The sequence below is a fragment of the Pan paniscus genome, chromosome 2 (assembly GCF_029289425.2).
Source record: "Pan paniscus chromosome 2, NHGRI_mPanPan1-v2.0_pri, whole genome shotgun sequence".
In the NCBI taxonomy this organism is placed as follows: domain Eukaryota; kingdom Metazoa; phylum Chordata; class Mammalia; order Primates; family Hominidae; genus Pan; species Pan paniscus.
Genome location: NC_085926.1, coordinates 87,046,001 through 87,066,622, shown reverse-complemented (window position 1 = coordinate 87,066,622; position 20,622 = coordinate 87,046,001). Strand labels below are relative to the sequence as shown.

The 20,622-nt window shown below is 36.8% G+C and overlaps 1 protein-coding gene across 8 annotated transcripts in view; it reads left to right on the top strand.

Moving 5' to 3' along the window:
* The window catches only part of VGLL3 (vestigial like family member 3), a 127,837-nt gene that overhangs the window by 66,978 nt on the left and 40,237 nt on the right, over nucleotides 1-20,622 (top strand). For 3 of the 8 annotated variants that reach the window (XM_063602860.1, XM_063602857.1, XM_063602856.1), the window contains exon 4: nucleotides 13,996-15,777. In XM_063602860.1, coding sequence (XP_063458930.1) covers nucleotides 13,996-14,297 — 302 coding nt within the window. In that variant the 3' untranslated portion in view covers nucleotides 14,298-15,777. Of the gene's footprint in view, nucleotides 1-13,995; nucleotides 15,778-15,983; nucleotides 16,057-16,435; nucleotides 18,843-18,888; nucleotides 20,168-20,622 lie in introns of those variants that run through there. The other 5 variants (XM_063602862.1, XM_063602858.1, XM_063602859.1 and 2 more) reach the window with 4 other exon arrangements.

Below are 20,622 nucleotides of genomic sequence, written 5' to 3'. Positions count from 1 at the left end.
TTTAGAAGAAAGATTTATTCACTTAGGTGTCAAAAGTGCATAGTACTAAACTGGGCATCAGTAGGACTGGCATTTCCTTCTGGCTCACTGGGAGGCAAAATTGGTCACTCAGGGCATGGTGATCCTCCCTGCCCCTAGCAAAGGAGAGATTTGGACAAGCAAACTTTAAGACTGCAAAGAGTCTAAGATTTGTAATTCTTTGAAATATTCTAGAAACCTATTTACATTTTGATTTCTCCTAAATTAGCTTGGTTCTGATATTCACACTGAGATAATACGTAAAGTATAATGAATATTGAAGTACTATCTTGAAACTGCTTTGCAATTTTCAGAAGAAAGTTCTTGCAGAAAGAAGAATTGTATAATTAATCATGGAAACCCAGATGGCACAAAATAAACAGAAACATTCTGGTGTTGTAGCATCCTGTTGTAGTTGAAAGATATTTTGAAAAATAAAAATAAAATCAGTGCTAATGGTTTTGAAAGGACTGACTTCTTTTTGCGCTTATGGCTGAACTTTCTGACTATTATCTATGCCATTATGATTGACAGAATTATTCCAAATAGAATATTAGCAATCCAGCCCCAAATAGTGTCAAAACCTCCATGTCCAGAATGAGTATCAAACTCTCAACATAATCCACAATTACCAGACTCTCTTGCAAATTACAATTCTGTCATTTTTTATGGGAAATCTACAAGCACAGTAATTGCCTCTTAATAGGATACGTTTTTTTTAAAGGGGTCAAATTTAAACCATCTGTAGACAGATGGAAGAGAAAGTGGAATTAGGGCTGTTACCGAAAACTCTGCAGCTGTCAGGGTGTGTTTGAGGCAATCCTAGTGGTTCATTAGCAACAGGCAACACTACATCCAAGCTACAAGCAGGGCCTTGGGGGAGATGGGCATCCTTCTTACGGCTGGTTGTTTTGGCAAATGTGAGTGAGTGATGGCTGGACTCATCACTGCAGAACACTCTTCCCATGGGCCCAGACTGCAGATTCTACTCAAAGTCTTTGCTGTTCATTCTGGTCATCAAGCCACACTGTGCTTTTCAATCATTTCAGGGAAGAACCAACTCAGGCCCCAGGCACTGATTTCCTCACACCTCCTACGCCCACATTCTTTCTGTTATGATCATCACCCAACCTCCCCTGCTTGTTTTAACCTTTGAAGGGAAGGAGAAAAGAACAAAGAGTCCAATATGTCACAGGACTGGAACATTTTATGAAACACGACAAAACTAACCTGTACAGCAGAGATAGGATCCTTCTAGAGATACCAGCATCAATTTCACAGTGGATACAACACCCACTCACTTCTCAGTTTCTGGCTTTTTCAAGTGAAAATCATTCTAGGTTTTATTTATTTATTTTTATTTTTTATTTTTCTGTTTCATGTAAACAAATTAAAGATGCCATCACTTGGTGTCTGGTAGAGCTTGTCAAAGTCAAATGGATTCTTGGAACATTAAGTCCCCATTAAAAAGGAAGAGGAAAAAAAGACATACAAAAATCTTTGTTTACAAGAATATTCATCTCGCAGCCATTATTTATATTGTATCTCTGTTGATGCTTGGGAGTTCTTTTCTCTTCCTTCAGAACTCTTTCTAGTTTTTACTAGTGAGAAAAATTATTCTATATAAAAATTCCTCACTGTGGCCCAAATGACCTACTATTGTTTCCCAGGCTTGCCATGTGCGTTCCCAACTCCACACAGGCACGCACCACACACTTGCTGTTGAAGGTGCTGTGATACACTGACTTCCTTTGCCTCAATCTTACTCATCTTTTAAGACTCTTCAAAGCCATTTTCTACTCTATGAATAGCATTCATTACTTTCTGATCTTATAACCCACATGGTAAATAAATCTTGCCTGGGATTATAATTTTTCTGTGCTTCTACAATTGCCCTAAATAGACTCTTAGCCTCTCAGTGAGAAAGATCCTTTGATCTTAGTCATGTACAATATCTTTTCAGTAGGTACAATGTCTTTAGAGCACCTTATGCAGAGTAGGAGTCCATGGAAAGATGATGATGGCAACAATTTGAAGTCCTATTTGGAACAGAAAAACAGTTTTAAAATACTTGTGGAAATAGTTGCATCATATAATATTTTCAAGATGTCAGGGTAAAAATATGCTTAAAGATAAAAGTTCTGTGGGCTTAATTTTCACCATTTATCATGACTGAGTAGTATCTATTTGCCTTTCATTTAAAGTCAATTTCCCTTTTCAACAAAAGGGTGAAATACAATGCAGTTCTCAGAGCTAGAACAAGAAAGTAGTTTAACCCTTACAACTTTGAAAGTAAAAAGAAGAGGCACTAATGGAAAGGTAGACAAAAGGCGAAAGAAAGAGCTTATAAGTAGAAAATATGAGGTTGGTCTCACACACACTCTTGTGGCACAGGGTACAGATTTAGTTCTGTACTAAGAATCGGTAAAAGTAGTGGCTAAGTAGGGTCTGACTTTCTCCATTGTGTCAATTGAGTTGGGAATGAGTTGGTAATGTTGACGGCTGTCCAAGAACATCACAGAAGTACTTCAACTGTTGGTAAGCCTTATGGCTACTAAAAGTCAGAGTAATTATTAATATGAGAGCTATTAATATCAATATACCAGTTGATACACTAGTTACCAGAATCTTGATATTTTTACCTTACATATATATTTGTGATTCATTTAGATTTAATCCAAATAATACAATTTGAAAATGTTGTATCCCAAAGCAGCAAAGACCACATCTGATAAATCCAAACCTGTTTTGGAAAGCAAAATAATGGTAAATATGACCCCCAAACTATTATATAAAACCTTTTTGATTTTAGGCAAGTAAAAAATAAAATTGGGTTTTTAAAAAGGATTCTATCTATCCAGATTTTGCTAATAAACTATGTTGGGTTTTTTGGTACCATTTTTATGGAGAGGGTTAACATTTGCTTCGTAACATTCTACAGAGCTTTCCTTCCACCCATCTAGCGCAGTACTTCCAGAAGCCAATTGGGAAATTCTTTTCTTTAAAGCCTCATAAGCACTATGGGAAGTGCTTGGTATCATCCTCAGGCTCCTCCCATGGGGAGTGGCCATGAGGTGATGCACAGTCAAGAAATGAACTCAAACTAAAAATTTCAGCGCATTCACTTGCTGTACCATTGGGAAAATTAATTAAACTTTTTCAGATTTCTTCTGAAACTCTTCCCACAACTGGAAAGGAATCTCTAAGTTTGAAATACCTCTATTCTCTCTCATTATTCTTTCCCAATCTCATTCTGGTCACAGAGGAAATAAAACCTCTTTTATCCAGTCCATAACTATGCCTGTCTTCCTAGAAATCTTCACTCCTTGGTAAGGAGAAAAGTATTAACTTTTAGTTGTATGTAATTTGAAACTAAATAAGCTGTCTCTTTTAGCAGTATTTAGGTTCAGATATTCTCCTCCTACTTCACCTGCTATGAAGTTAAGCTTTTCAGACAGAGAAAAGGGAATGTTCACATGTCTTTGTGGTGGCTGTTAGTTTTGTATTATTTTAATTTCGTGAGAGGTACAATGGGGAGGACTCCTCCGACTTTGGTTCTTTGCTAGATATGCACTTGCTGATATTTTTAATGTCACTCTTGTCCACTTTGTAGTTGGGCCTCGTACATGCTTCCTAAACTAAAGTTTGAGGTTTTAAACTTAGGGCTGTAATCAAGTCCTTCCAGAAGCATAGCCATCTCCCACCTGGTTAGCTCAGCTTACCCAAGTTTCAGCTGGCAAAGATATACAGTTCTCTTCCGTTCATCTCTCTGGCCTTGACAAGAGTGACTTATGCCACTTCGGGAGGCTGCTCACAGATCTGGTGACCTCCTCCATGGTCTCCCTGCCATCAAAGAATGGCAGGAGCTAGAGGGTGCCCACTGTGCTCCTCTTTTCCCACGCCACTCCGCCTTGTCTACTAAACTGGCTGCCTCATGTTAGTGCAGGGCGCAGTGCATAGTGAATACTCCCAAATTATTTCAATTGAAGTCACAAGTCCCCGGAACTTTCTACTCTCCCCTAATTATCTAATAGACTTTCCCCATCCTCAGGTCAAATCCAGAGTGGGAATACTGAGACATAAGTCAAATAGTTTCCTCTCTCCCCAACTCCATTCTCTGACCAAACTTCAAGTCAGTGTGAAGTGTTTTTATGTATCACATTATCACTTTCCTTTCTCTTCTAACCTCAGGGAATGGTTGCCTTTTCTAACTTTCGGGAAACATCTAGTTTAGCCCTTCATATATAAACTCAGAATTAAAGATGTTAAAGTAATCTTTATTTTTCTCTGTGATGTTGGAACTTACAATCACTGTCTTGCTGTAAATCATTATTGATATAACTATTATCATCTTCTTTCTCTACATTTCTTCTGAAACATTTTCATCTTCTCACCCACCACTGATTCCCACATCACTGGACCTCAGATCAACCAGCATAATGGTTATATACTCAGAAAGGTAAAAGGAAAATTCCTTAATGCTTTTCAAATCATTACTATTATTGTCATTATTATCTACCTTCTCTTTCCTGTTCAGATGCATATATTAACTGCTCATCTAAAAACATCTACCACATCTACCATTAGGAAATCCAATAATCAGTGAAAAGTGTTTGTGTAAAATCTTAATTTTGTATTTCCTCCACTGCCTCTCTAACTCTCCAATAAATCTCATTTATTGTTATAATTTATTCCATAATGCCCTACTCCAGAAACCACAGTCATTCTTGACTTCATCGTTTCTTCCCTTTCATCCTCCCCTTCAATTAAGAAATTACTCTCAAGCACACTGCCTCTAGAGTAATCTTTTCAAAATTCCTAGGAAAGTGATTAACCTCTAAACTTCCAAGGATTCTATTATGTGTAAAACATGCTATTGGGACAGGCAATTGAGATTATGAGTAGATATAAATTCTTAACGAATGGTAGCAATCATTCTTCTTTCTCTCTTTTAAAAGCCTCTCTTTTCCATTGGGTCCTACTATATTATGTTCACCCTTTTAGCAGAGTATTGAAGGTTCTTCATCATCAGCTGCCATCACCTGCGCACACTCAGTGCTTGAGCTGCTTTGAACATTTTTTTCCATTCATCACAATGCATCATTTTTTAGGTATGCTCTCCAGTGCTTGTCCCATTACTTAAAATGGATTTCTGCCTGTGCTTACTTTCCAGCTCTTCCATCTACTCCTTGAGTAACCTTGGGAAAATTTCATAATCTCTCAAGGCCTCAGTTTCATGTCTTCAAGACTAGCATAATCTCTCAAGGCCTCAGTTTCATGTCTTCCAGAATAAAGATAAAAGTGAAATTTGACTCATGGGATCTTTCTCAGCATTAAACAAAATAACACATTTTGTTATTAGAAATTAGCCAATAGTAAGTGTCCAATAAATTTTAGCAATTAACTAATAATTATATTATTAATTCATTATTTATTGTCATCATGATCAATATCATCATCATCAATGGCAACAACAGCAGTAGCAGCAATGGCATATTAGCAAGCTTTTACTTAAACTTCAAGATCTGGATAAAATATCATCTCATCTGTAAATATCGTTTCAGGGAAATCTGCCCATTCACACCATTGTGGTGTCCATCTCCTCAAGTTTTTCAGCATCCTGAGGACAGAAAACATGAGAAGTTTTCTTTGCATTTCTAGTACCTGGTCAATGATTGCATGTAGGAGGTTCTCAATAAAACATCACTGCAGAAACACACACACACACACACACACACACACTTATTGTTACTAGGGTGTGTCAATTTCTTCTAAGATCTACCATGTATTCAGCCACTCAGTTCTTCAACAGCCCTGTAATTAGGTGCTCCTATTATCCTTCTCCTTGCGCAGGTGGGAAACTGAGAGGTGGAGACATTAGGTAACTTGGTCACAGCCGAGACTAAAACTAAGGTTGTTTGGCTCCAGATTCTGCGTGTTTAACCTTAATGCTACATTCCTTTTCCTGGGTAAGAAGGAGGATCTAAGGACAGAGGATGGAATTGAATGCTCCCTAAAATACCCTCTGTTCTAACAGTCTATGATCTTAGGATTTTTCTTAGAGTCTTTGAAACTAATATACATGGAATAATATATTAAAATATCTATTATTTCTTCAGAAATTTTATGAAAGGTTCTAACTATTCATATTTATTCACTGAGCATGTCTAGTCTGATAAAAAGACTATGTTTCTCATCGATTAACCATAGCATGCCTACTCATACTCTCACCTATTTATAATTTTATTCAAGTTCATTTTCTTGAAATAAGTGGTTCTGTTTTAAATGAAATCAATTAGAGAAAAGTCACCTTGAATTTGGAATTTTATAGTTCCCAAAGTTTGAGCTTTAACTGCCTTCACCTCGAATAAAACTTTTATTCCAGGTTTGACTGTTAGATTGATACATTCAAAAACACATAGCATTCAGTTTGGTGCTCTTGGAAAGATTATGGTGTACGCAAAGAAGCAGGCATTTCTCTCATTGTTTTCATCAACTACCAGTATTCCTGAAAAGAAGCAACAAATGGATAAAGTTTGTTTATATAACTGTTTGTTAACATAACTATTGGGGAAGTAGTGATAGAAGAAAAACCGTCTGATGAAGCAAGCTGAAAGTTTTGTTATGTCATGTCACTGATATAAAAGAGGATTGGCAGCTAAGATTGAGTTAGCAATCTCTATTCCATTCCAAATTATGACAGCCTTGAAAAGTAACTGACAACCAAGCAAACTTAAAACCAAGAGGAAAAATGTTTATGAATAGAAAAATGTTCTGAATGATTGCTATCCAAATTATCATTCAATTAAAAAATTTAGTAGGCTGAAAGCTTATAAAGAATATTATATTGAAGAGTAAGAGTAGTTATCAAAAATATCACAAGTTATATTAACCTCCCTAAAAAGAAGATAAAACTTAAAGGAGAAAAAAAAGTCACTTCCCCTAAATAACTGAACAACCCTATTTTCCAATATATAATTGAAGCACCATACTAACTGGAATCTTATCTCTACATAAATATTTTGGTTATCTTATAACAATTTTCCTAAAGATATTTCTACTTTACTATTTGAACAGTTTAGTTTACCTTTCTAGAGTTTATGAGTGAGCTCATTACCAGTGAATCAAAAATGGTAAAAAGTATACTTTGTTCCATAATCTCTTGAAAAGTAAACTAAATAGTTCAAGTAGTGTATTAGTCCATTCTCGTTCTCATACTGCTATAAAGAACAACCTAAGACTTGGTGATTTATGAGGAAAAGAGATTTTGATTGACTCACAGTTCTGTAGGCTGTACAGGAAGCATGGCTGGGAGGCCTCAGGAAAATTACAGTCATTACAGAAGGCCACGGGGAAGCAAGCACCTCTTACTGTGGCAGAGCAGAAGAGAGAGAGAGTAAAGGGGGAAGCGCTATACACCTTTAAACACCCAGATCTCATGAGAACTCACTCACTATCACAAGAACAGAAAGGGAGATGTCTGCCCCCATGATTCAATTGCCTCCAACCAGACCCCTCCCTAACATTAGGAATTATAATTCAAGGTGAGATTTGGGTGGGGACACAGAGCCAAACCATATCAAATAGTAAATTAAGTAAAATCTTTAGGAAAATTCTTACAAGATAATTCAAATATTTATGTAGAGATAAGATTGAGCTTGGTATATACTCACTCATTACCAGTGAATTACCACTGAAACCAACATGATTGGGCTGTAACTACCAAAAAAATAACCAGCCAGGGATATTAGTGAATAAGTGACTGTAATTTAACTGTTCTTTATTTCCTGAGCCTCCATAAGTTTTCAGACACAAGCTATATCCCTCATCTGTTTCTTTCACGTCTGTGTCTAGATGCTGAAAATTTCTGCCAAATATCTTGGTAACATTTAGAACTGTTTTCAAAAGAAAGAAAGGCACTATTAAGACCAGCTCTAAGCTCAAGCAAGGTAGGTTATATTCTGTGCATAAATTTGAGATGTGCTAACAGGCAGTTTTGTCATCACAAACCTTTCAAATTATCTAAAATTCCAATAAATAGAATCAGCCCCCCGAGACCGAATTTTATTTTTCCTAAAAATAAAGACAAAATAACATATATTAGCATGCATTTAGCGTTTTTCAGGAAATATTATTTTGGCTCACTTCGCCAAATAACAACCATCTTTGACATCATGTGGTAGAGACATGTACATTTACATTAAGATAGCTTACATTTTACAAGACATATTTGTATCCATTAGCTTACTCAGACTTCATCTCAACTGAGAAATTATAAGAAATTATAATATTTTGAAGACAATGAACCTAACGTTAAATATATTGGTGAATATTTTAAACATAAAATAAAATCCCAGTAAGTAAATGAAACAGAGTCAAAATCCAATTCTTCAGGTTCCTATTGTAGTGATACAACACTCTGCCGCTCAAGCTCCAGACATATACGAATGAAAAACATCAGTTGGCCCTCTGTACATGGGAATATGCTGGCTTAATTTCTGGCTATAGGTACATTTGCAGAGTATGATGATATTTACAAATAACACCTATCTTTTAGTCGGTTATTTTCTCCAAAGAACTATAAATATCTTATGGCAAAGAAAAAAATCGGAGGATAGGAATATGTACTGGGTACTGATTATTTATCAAGCACGGTGTAGGGCACTTTATATCTGTTCACAATTTAGATTTTCTCAGAATGAGTTACTGTTTTTTTTTAGGTAACTTACTTAGTATGTGATCCCAGAAAGCAATATCGGAGGATCCAGGAATGTGGGGTTGAAAGGAAGAGATGCCATTAAAGGGTGGGTTATGACTGTGAGCCACTGGGGCTCAGTCCTGTTGGAGACCCTGAGAATAGTTTCTCTGTAGAACAGGAAACTGGGCCTTTACCATGACCCTTGTCCATTACTGTTGAGGACTGTGCCCCAGGGCAGTTAATCATCTCCCACTCCCAAGCTGCCCTGTGTGCGGAGTGAGGGTCCACACAAAATGTAAAGAAGAAAAGCAAAGAAGAAAAGTGGGATGCTGCTGGAGTGCCTGGGAACTTTCCATAAATGCAGCTAAAATTGCAAGTTGGCTTAGGGACTCTGACACAAAACACACAAGTTGTCTGCTATAGTATCCCTTTTCACTGCTCAGAAATGCTACTGCTCCATATTAAGTTCAACTTTTTAACAACTCTGAAGTCGTGGCTTGTCACAACCTCTTTAAATATGAATTTAAAATAGGTTTAGTAGAGCGAGCTACAGTTCCTGCTACAGTCTGAGTCCCAAGGCTGTAACTGATATTCATTATCTTCCTTCTCTACCACCCACTGTACAGCTTTCTTTCACATGGCCAGCCTTACAGCTGGCATACAGCTGCTTGCCTGACAGAGAAGCACAGAGCTTCACCCCTTAGTTGTCTGAGTCTTCTTTGTCTTGCCCCTTATCAGATTGTTGCTGCTGCAAATGCCTGTTTTCTTTTTTCACTGAGCATAGAAACACCACGAGAGGCTACAGTGCTTTCCCTCAGTGCCCAGTGCACTCCTCCACACCTCCATTATATGGCAGCAAACATAGAAACACATGATAACTAGGGTTAAACATCCTGTCAATCTAGTAACTGTTTTTAAAAATCATTTATGTGCTGGTCTACAGGCATGAGGAGTCCAAAATGACTAAGCAAAAGCTAAGGTTCAGGTTTGAAGAAACCCTTACTGCATTTCCTAGAAGCAAAATTTCCCCTACTGGGGTTTAAGACCTAGAATCTACAGAGTCTAAACGTGCAGGAGTGAGAAACACAAGCTCCACAGTGGGTCATTTGTGGGGACGGGGGGATGGTGAGTGTGGTCGATGCTTCTTTCAACATTTCATTCTCTCACCTGTGTATTCTAGTACTAGGAACAAGGCATCATATAATAGTTATTTCTTAAATATGAACATCACATCACAAAAGGCAGTATCCTAACCAAATAAGGTGTCATCCCCACAGTGACAACTAGGCTGAACCTTTATAAGGCCATTCTTACATTCTATCAGATTGTCTATGATCTTGTGATTACACACTTTCAACTTGGATACAGCATGACTTTTGATTTACTATCATGACTGGGAGTGGGTGGGAAATCTCAGGTTTGTTCTTGGTATTTCACCCTAATGTCTCTTATTCTACAAATCAGAAATCTAATGTAAGGGTTCTATCAGATCCTAAATTTGATTAAAATTCAGAGTCTTGAGAAATAACTACAGGGTGATTCCATGGAAAAATTAAACTCATTATAAGCTAGATTTAAAGCCGGAAATCTACTGACCGTCTGGTCATAATACACAAGGAATTAGAGTTACTTTAATTTCAGTATGAAATAAGACTCAGTTTTCAACATCTCTTTGAAAGAGCTTGATTATGCATTTTCCTTAATGTGCGGTTACTCTGGTACAAGACCATAGGTACTTTTGATGACAGATTGATATAACATTTATGATATATGCTTTTGGTGGCATAAAAGGGTCTTTCCTCAGGAGTATCTATCCTCATTTTGGTCAATAGATCCTATCTGAGGCTATCTCAGATCTGAAAACTGGGCCAGGAGTAGTAAATTTTTATTGCAGAGTCTGATAGAACTCTTGGCCTACTACCTTTTGAGTTTTTTCTTGGTTTTATACATGTCAAGCAACATCTTTGATGGCTGCACATTTATTTCACTTCCAGATATACACTACAGTCTTTTAACCATTGCCAGAGTTCTCTGTAGGTTAAGGAACCCTTTTTTTGCCATACAGATATGTCTGTGCCTTCTAGTATTGCTTCTGATGGCTAAGCGCCACCACTTTGTTTTCTGCTATTCCGGAACTCTGTCAGCTTCATTGACACTAGGGGCCTTTGTCTCATGGAACTGTCTCCTTCTGTCAATTCTGTACAGCAGAGGATAGCCATACTGCACTTCTCAAAAATGTTAGTGTTTTCTTCAATAATGCGTGCCTCCTTGGATGCAGAAACCCAGGTATTCCTATCCCAGATATATCAGTCTCTTACTTCTTTTGTATCTTGGCCATGATTTTAGCTTAAAAGACGCACTAAGGCTGAACATTGTCTCCTTTGCAGTTTTGTTACCTTTACTATTAAATCTTGGGCTTGAATTTCAGCAAAGTCTACCCAGAGCTATAGAAAATGAAAGTCTTTTAAAAACTTCCATGAAGGTCTTCTGGCCAGTGTCATTCTGTTTCTCCAAGGTTTTCAATGCAAATTAAATGTCAACTAATTTTACAATTTTTTAAATTATCATTGCCCCCACAAAGTTCAAGTATCAGAGCTACTGCATAAGCCAATGTTTCCCTCTTTTCTACCTCTTATCCCATTTCAAAATAGGTAAAAGTATCAGTAATTGTGATGCCAAATTAGTTTGAGAAAAGGACTTATGAAAAGGAAGTTTATTTGAAAGCATCCAAGAAACAGAAGCAGAGGGGTGGGGAAAGTAAACTAAGAAAAGAGGGAAGCTTGTTACCACTGAGAACAACTGGAATTCCATCTGTTATGGGCCTCAGTCCCTCTAAAGAACTATGCTGATGCAGGGCACGGTGGCTCATGCCTGCAATCCTAGCATTTTGGAAGGCTGATGGGGGTGAATTGCCTGAGCTCAGGAGTTCGAGACCAGTCTGGGAAACATGGTGAAGCCTTCTCTCTATTAAGATACAATTAGCCAGGCATGGGGCACATGCCTACAATCCCCACTACTTGGGAGACTGAGGCACAAAAATCACTTGAACCTGGGAGGTGGAGGTTCCAGTGAGCCAAGTTTGGGCCACTGCACTCCAGCCTGGGTGACAGAGCAAGACTCTGCCTCCAATAACAAACAAATGAACAAACAAACAAAAAACTGTGTTGAATGTGTTGAATGCAGTTTTAAATAAAGAACGAGAGCCTGAGACCTTTCTACCAGCTCTTGAGATCTGCTAATTGAGTGATTTGTCCGTGGCTCGTCCCTGCATTTCTGGGCTGCTTTGTTGGTGTTATCTGAGTTGCAGTAATAGAAAAGCATAAAAAGCAGTGTTTCCCTTATATCCATGTTCTCATTTATATGCACAATATCAATTTTACAGGTGAAAAAAATTAGGTTTGGACACCGAAGTAATTTACTCAAGGTCACACAAAAAGTAAATGACAATGCAATTAAAGCTTACTAGAAATGAAGACTTTTTAGCCCAAATCCAGACCTAGTGAACCGGAATTTTCAATTTAATAGGATCCCCAGGTGTGACATATGCATATTTAGGTTTGCTATGCACTAGTTTAAAATGTTGTTCTTAAATGTCCATAGCCATAAATCAAACAAGAACATCTTACATATAACGGCAAGTTATCCAAAAGATACATTGCTCTTTCCAGTCAAACCAAAGAGATTCTCCCAGGTATTCTCTTTTTCAAACATTAATTAATTAAGAGTATTTGGCTGTAAGGAACACAATGCAATTTTTTTCAAGATGTTTGTGTGGATTAGGGATGGACTGGAAGGTGATACACAAGGTACACTATTGCCATAGGTAAGTAGCATGCCAGGTGGAGCTGAGGAGGCAATGGGCATAACTCAGGAACAGCATATTTGAGAGTGTATTATTTTCCTATTGCTGCTGTAAGAAATTAGCACAAATTTGCTTAAAACAGCACACATTTATCCCATTGTTCTGTTGGTTCGGCTAGTTTCTCTGCTCTGGATTTCAGCTTTTTCACAAGGCTGAACTAAATATATTGGCAAACTGGTTTCTTATCAGGAGGTACCGGGAAGTGTCCACTTTTCTTTTTTTTTCTTTTTCCTTTTTTTTTTTTTGAGACGGAGTCTCGCTCTATCGCCCAGACTGGAGGACAGTGGCATGATCTCGGCTCACTGAAAGCTCCGCCTCCCGGGTTCACGCCATCGTCCTGCCTCAGCCTCCCTAGTAGCTGGGACTACAGGCGCCCGCCACCACGCCCAGCTAATTTTTTTTTTTTTTTTTTTTTGTATTTTTAGTAGAGATGGGGTTTCACTGTGTTAGCCAGGTTGGCCTCGATCCCCTCGTGATCCGCCCGTCTCGGCCTCCCAAAGTGCTGGGATTACAGGCATGAGCCACCGCGCCCGGCCGAAGTGTCAACTTTCAAACTCACTTGGACTCTTCTAAGAATCCAGTTTTTTGCACTTGTGTTAGGGGGCTGTCGTTAACTCCCAATGGCCGCTGAGGTCCTTGCCTGTGGATTCCTGCTTCTCAAAGCCAGCAAGGGCATGTCAAATCTGCTCATGCTTGGAATCTCTCTGACTTTTCCTTGGGTCACATATCTCTTGCTTCACCTTCTGCCACACTTTTTTTTTCCTGAAAGCCAAAAAGATTCTTTGCTTTAAGGGGTGATGTATTTAGATTGAGAACCCACCTGGATAGTGGGTCCTCTCCCCTCCCGTTTTAAGGTTTGTAACCTTGATTACATCTGCAAAGTCTCTTTTGCTATGTAACATAACATTCAGTTTCCAAGTATTAGTGAGTGGGCAACTTCGAAAAACCATTCTGCTTACCGCGAAGAGTTTAAGTGCTTCAAAAAGTAGTGCAGACAGTGAGAAGATAGGTTTTAGAGAGCTATAAAAGAGAGGAATACATTTGTTTCTTCAACAAATATTTACTGAATAAACACTGCTTTCTAGTATTGTGATGTAAGATTTTAGCTTTTGAGCAATAGGATGCCATTGAAGGTTATAAAGCAGAAAGTGATAGAATAATTTTTTATTTTTTAGAAATATTAAATTGTTGTCAACAGGTTATGGGGCATATGTAAAATAGGAGAGACTGATGGTTTCTCTCTTTCACAAGTACAGTCTAGATATAGAGAGATAAGAGCCTACCTCAGAAAGCTGGCAGTAGGAAAATAAAGGAAAGGATGACTTTGAGAAAGGCACTAAGAAATAATTGACAGGATCCAGTGTGATATGGTGTGGCTGTGCCCTACCCAAATCTCATCTTGAATTGTATTCCCCAGGTGTTGAGGGAGGCAGCTGGTGGAAGGCGGATGGATCATGGCGGCAGTTCTCCCCAAGCTGTTCTTGTGATAGTGAGTGCATTCTCATGAGATCTGATGGTTTTATGAGTGTTTTGGTATTTCCTCTCTTGCTCTCTTCCCCTTTCTCCTGCCACCATGTGAAGAAAGTTCATGCTCCCCCTTTGCCTTCCACCATAATTGTAAGTTTCCTGAGGCCTCCCCAGCCATGCAGAACTGTGAGTCAATTAAACCTCTTTCCTTTAAAATTACTGATTCTCAGGCAGTTCTTTATAGCAGTGTGAAAACGGACTAATACACAGTGCTTTGTGCTTGGAAAACGGCATAAAGGAGATGGAGGTAATGTGCGATGACTGAGAGAATTTGTAGAACAGCAAAAACCACTGAAATGCCATTCTTCAATAGAGGCACCAGGTAAGGCAGCAGCACACAACAAAAATAAAAACAATAATTTTGCATTTCCATTTTCTTGTTTTTTCCACTTGTTACAGGCTGTTAAAATGGCCGTTGCCTGTTATAGTGCATATCACCTTAACTTACCCACCAATAAATCTCAACATAACCCAGCTATTTATGTTTTATAATTCTTGCCTATGGACAGAAACAAAATGTCATTCTCCAAAAGTGTCTTTTCAACAAATACATAGGGAGAAATTAGAACAAAGTATGGACCAAAAGCATTCAAAAATGACTCAAGCTCAGAACACATTTGAACCCATTGAAGAGTACAAGTTGTAGTTAAATTAATCTTACCACTAGGGGAGGGTTGACATTTTTCTTATACATATTCAGATGTCTCCTCTTCTATGTGAACCAGAAACCTTAGGAAGAAATAAGGCAATAGACACAAAGCATGACACATATGGTGGGCATTTGCTTGAACTCTCAGACTGGAAGTTTTTTTTTAGAAAAAAGAAAAAAATTCAGTAAATCCTCAAAAAATTTTTCATTCAGGTCCATACCTTGCTACAGGTTTTATTGCTTCAGTTCTAGTTAAGGATAGTGTTTATTTTTAGATTCATTTAATACCCAGAAACACAAGCAATGCTGAAGGTCACACTACAATCTGAAACTGTCTCAAATGTTTCTGGTTTGGCTTCACCAAAAATGCATTGTGCCAAACACTTTCCGTCCTTAATTTTTAAACCCTTGTATGTTTTTAAACAAAATGCAATCCACATGTTTCTTATACATTTACACTTAACTCATCAAATTCCTCTTGTGTAAAGAGTGACTTGGAGACCAAAAAGGAATTGGAAATTATTTATTTGCCTTTGAAGCTTTTTTTGTTAGGAAAGGAACAGCATGTTCTTTGGAATAATTCACATTAGACAACCAGGTGTTCAGTAAACCTGAAATATTTAAATAACATAATCTAGAAAATCTACATTTGTCTATTCATCTTGCTTCCCCTTGATTACTAATATAATGATAATATTCATCATTTTTCATCATCATCAGTCGTAATGCTATTATGTTATCGTTTACTATTATTGTTGTTAGAAACTTAATAGGAACATTGGTGGTATTATAAGCATAAGTACATTTTGTAACTTCTTCATTTATGAAGTACTTTTACCTCACTCATTCTTAAATACTTCAGTAGTGAAAGCCTTCCATGCTCTGTAGTATATACCTTTTTTCATTTCCTGTTGCGCCATCAGACTGAGAAAAAGAATTTGCCAATTGCTTTACGTCCTCCACAAAGCCTCTTTTTGGTGATATCAATCTCATTTCTACTTTTATGACTTCGAGTGTTCTCTTCATCTCCCTTAACTTTTTTCGCCTTCTCTTTTCAGAGCCTTGTTTGTCTCTGTCTTTATAATTTGAATTAAGACTAATATCATCCTAAAATATTTCATTGCTGAGCTGAAAGTTCCTGTCATAACGCTTCCATTTATGTCTTCTTTATAACAGTGGATGCAACGTTGTTTTAATTTGCTTATTCTCTGAATTATACATTGTTACAGATCTCCAGGTGTGCCTAAAGAATCTTGGGGATGTGTCTTCTGAAGCTAAAGAGACCCCTAAGCATCCTGCAAAGTAAGTTCTATGTCTTTTTGCTTCATGTCTTCTCATGGCGTTTACTTGCAATTGTTACAACATACAAATTCAGTCAATGTGCCTGCTTGGCACTGTATTTGTTATATGACATGTGCTATTTGTTTTCTCCATGAAAATATTACAATAAAATACTAGATAAAAGTAAATTTTGACCCTGTCTCCCTTTAAAATTAGATTACATGTTTTTAATTTAATATGTGAAGCTTAGGCCTTTATATATTATATATATATATATTTATATATATATATATTTTAAATTTAACTAAGGTCTTGAAAACATTGCACAGAAAAGGAAGAGTGGTGAATAAGATCTTAATCAAAATTACCATTTATCAAATATTGTTCATTCATAAAACAGATACCAGTGCACAACAATTTGGGACATAGCTTAAGCTTTCTGCTCGATGCTGGCGACAAAGAGGAGAAAGACAACTTCTACTCTCAGACAACTTAGTCTGCTTTAGGAGTTACAAACACAGACAATTTCAACACTGGATGAAAATGATGGGACAAAGGTAAAAGGAGAGAGGAATGCATCTCAGCTGAGTTTCAGAAAAAAAAAAGTTTTGAAGAGATCTCAATGTTAGGTAAGCTGTGCAAGTTAATCAATATAACTTGCCGGCAAAACAGAAAGCCTTTATTTAATAGACATAGTTATTAGTTAATAACAATAACAATTAATCCTTCTAATGATTGTAGAGGCAAATACTGTTATTATCCTAATTTTACAAGTGAGAAAACGTAAGTTACATATAACATTTAAGTGAGGCCGGGTGTGGTGTCTCATGCCTGTAATCCTAACACTTTGGGAGGCCGAAGTGGGTGGATCACTTGAGGCCAGAGGTTTAAGACCAGCCTGGCTAACATAGTGAAACCCCGTCTCTACTAAAAATACAAAAATTAGTTGGGCATGGTGGTGCACACCTGTAGTCCCAGCTACTCGGGAGGCTGAGATGGGAGAATCTCTGGAACCTGCCCAACCAGGGCCACAGAACAAGAGTCTATCTCAGAAAAAAAAAAAAAAAAAAAAAAAAGTTAAGTGAATTGCCCAAGGACAACAGCCAACAGCTGACACAGCTAAGAATTAACTATATGCAGTATTCACCCAGAGCCCCAGCTCTGAGCCCCTACATGAAGCTTCCAATATGGAACTTACCCACTCATGGAAAAGCAGCAAACAGTCAAGGAACAGCAAGTGTTTGGCATTGCCTCAGGGCAAGCTACATCTGAGATAATGTCAAGAGATGAATGAAGCTGAAAAAGTAAAGGGAAACAGTGTTATACAGAAAAACTAGGATTTTATCTTAAATGAGTCATTGTAATCCTAGGAGTGACAGGGTGTTATTTCAATATTGGGAAGAAAATTCTGACAGGATCTTGGGATGTGGAATATAAAATGGCTAAATTGAGGGTCAAAAGACCTGCTGAAAGGTATTTGTGGTAATACAAGTGAACAAGAGAGGAAATACGATTGGAGGGGAGCTGAAACTTACAAGTATTATTCTACAAGTGAATCTTTTAGGACTTGGTAAGCCGCTGGTGCTGGACAAAAGAAAGAAGGTAATGTCTGGAGTGATACCCATGAGTTTCTGATGACAGCAACATTGTCGATAGTAGCCAATCTCTGAAATAAGGAAGAAGAAAAAGAGACTCAGAAATTAGAAAATGCGGCCGGGCACGGTGGCTCACGCCTGTAATCCCAGCACTTTGGGAAGCCAAGGTGGGCGGATCACAAGGTCAAGAGATCAAAACCATCCTGGCCAACATGGTGAAACCCCATCTCTACTAAAAATACAAAAATTAGCCAGGCGTGGTGGTGGGCGCCTGTAGTCTCAGCTACTTGGGAGGCTGAGGCAGGAAAATTGCTTGAACCTGGGAGGCGGAGGCTGCAGTGAGCCGAGATGACACCACTGCACTCCAGCCTGGTGACAGAGTGAGACTCCATCTCAAAAAAAAAAAAAAAAAAAAAAATTATAAAATGCTCACTCACAATACAACGTCAAGAGAGGAGTTTGAAACTTTGTATTACCTTTTTAAAAATGTGTATTTAATATATACATAAGCTCTGCTGAAAAAACATACAGCCACTAATTGTGAATGTTAAAATTTATTCAAATTTTTAATTTTCGTCTGTATTTTCTAAATTTTCTGTAATGACTATGCATTAATTATACTTCCATTGAACTAAAATTAAATTTTATCAGAAGTCTTCTATTTTTATTTTTTCCATCAGCTTTATTGAGTTACAACTGACAAAAATTGAATTTTTTTAAAGTATACAACAAGATTACTGGAAATATTTTAAACAGTGATGTTACTTACTGTTGCCTGGTATAAACTTCCTGAAAAACAAAATACAGCACTTACCAAAAATAAATGCTTTATTAACTTTAGATCAGAAATTCTCTTCTTAAGAAGCTATTTAAGGTTCTACATAATTGCCATCTATTTGTCTATAAATATCTTTATTGTTATGACATTTATAATACTGAAAAATTGGCATCAACAATTGGGTTACTGAAATGAATTATAGGATGAATGTGTTAATATATATTACTCATTAGAATAGTTATTTACAAAAGTATTTAGCTACCAGAAAAAATATTTGTGCTATATGGAAATGGCAGGGTATTTATTTTTCTTTCTTGTATGCATGTAGGACAAGGTGATACTGATTTTCTTCTTTGACTTTGTTTTGTACATTTTGAAATCTATGTAATGTACCTACATATTAGTTATAAAATATGTCAATAAAAAAACATTTCATTTGTAACCTGAGCAGTGTTATTGCCTTTTATTCATTTCAAACAGGAAGCCAACAAGGCCTGCAAAAGTCACCTAGATCATGAAATTGACTATGTCAGGGGAGGCAATTCGTCACAATCGTGTTTGAAAATGAGGATAAGCATGGAGAGCCAATGATTACATTTCAAAATGTCCTTCATGGGTATGTGAATATGATAGTAGGAATCTTAGCTCTTCACTTAAAGAAAGAAGCATTAAAATTTGGAATTTTAGAGAGTGAGATGATAAAAAGATACGTGGTATGGTATTACCACCTTCTTGGAATTTCTGAAAAACCATGTTCAGGACCCAGACATAGATAACTGACTCCTTCATTTGAATTTTAGGTAGGTACTACCTGTGTTATTGTGTTTAGTTTCTGAGATAAATTGATAAGCATTCAGAAGTGCCTGGTGATATGAGTTGACTTCTATAAAAAATGTGATGCTTGAGGTAATCATGTTTTCTGTTTTGTCCCATAAAAGTAACAGAATTTCTAGAAAATTAATTTGTTATTATGTGTCAACCTTAATCAGTTGTTGAAGAAAAAAATAGCTATTTTAGATTAATTTGATAGATTCAAAAATCCTAGGGTGCTAAAATGACTCAAATTATGGTATTCAAATAGGAATATTTTTAACTGCATGTCAATTGCACACTTGCATGTTAATTCTTTAGTATTAATAAAGCTAATATTTATTGAAAGACTAATATATGCGGATATTTTAAATACATTGTCCCAGTTAATCCCCCAAATAAACAACACTCAGAGATAGCTCAGAAATTGGGCTTGAAGTATTTAAATGCTTGGTTATGTGGTCACTTGAGTAGTGAGCACAGATCCATTAGAGAAGCAGGTAGTATTATTTATATTTGGTAAATGAGGGACTTAAGGTTGAGAGATTGTAAATACCTGGCTCAAAGTCACATTACTGGAATACACAAGTGCCGGAATCAAGATTCAAATAAAATTTGCTTTAAGCCTCAATACCCACACTGTATCTGCATTTTTAGAAAACAGTATGGTGCTTCACATCCTTTAAAGACACTGGAGAATTTGACATCTTAATGATTAATTTCTTCTTTATAAAGTGCACATGTAAAAATATAGATAGCTGTTAAATATTAATATTTCTTGTACTGCTTAATGTTTGTTCCCTCTGTAGTCATACTTTTCATATAGAGCTGTTGACAATTTAATTTTTATAGTATGTAACTTTTCATATGTTCTATATATTCTTGTACTGCCATTATTTGATTTAGTCATTTTGGATTAAAGAAAAGTAATTCTTTTCTAGAATTAAAACATGTGTCTTTTCATTCCTACCTCCCTTCTTCCTTCGATTTTTCCATCTCTTTCCATCGTTCATTTCTTCTTTCCTTCCTTTTTAAAGCAATTTCACTTACTTTTCTTTCTAAAGCAATTTCATTTACCTTTCTTTTTAAAGCAATTTACACCTTTTAGGGTTGGGTAAGGGAAGATTTGAAATGGAAGTTGGTATGGATTTTCATTCTGTAGGGTTATTTACCTTACAATGAAAAAAAAATGGGCGAAATGTTTTGCTTCAGTGGCTTGAAAAAAATTTATATTGGAATTTGTTCTTCAGTTTTATCTGTTCTTATGAAGCAAGGATTATTGTTCTCTTTTTGCAAATAAAGTCACCTGAAACTTTGAAAGATTAAATAGTGTACCCAAAATCATTCAGTAAGTGAGCATTCTGAAAGTGAGTGGTTTTCAACCCAGATCTTCCCTGTGTCAAT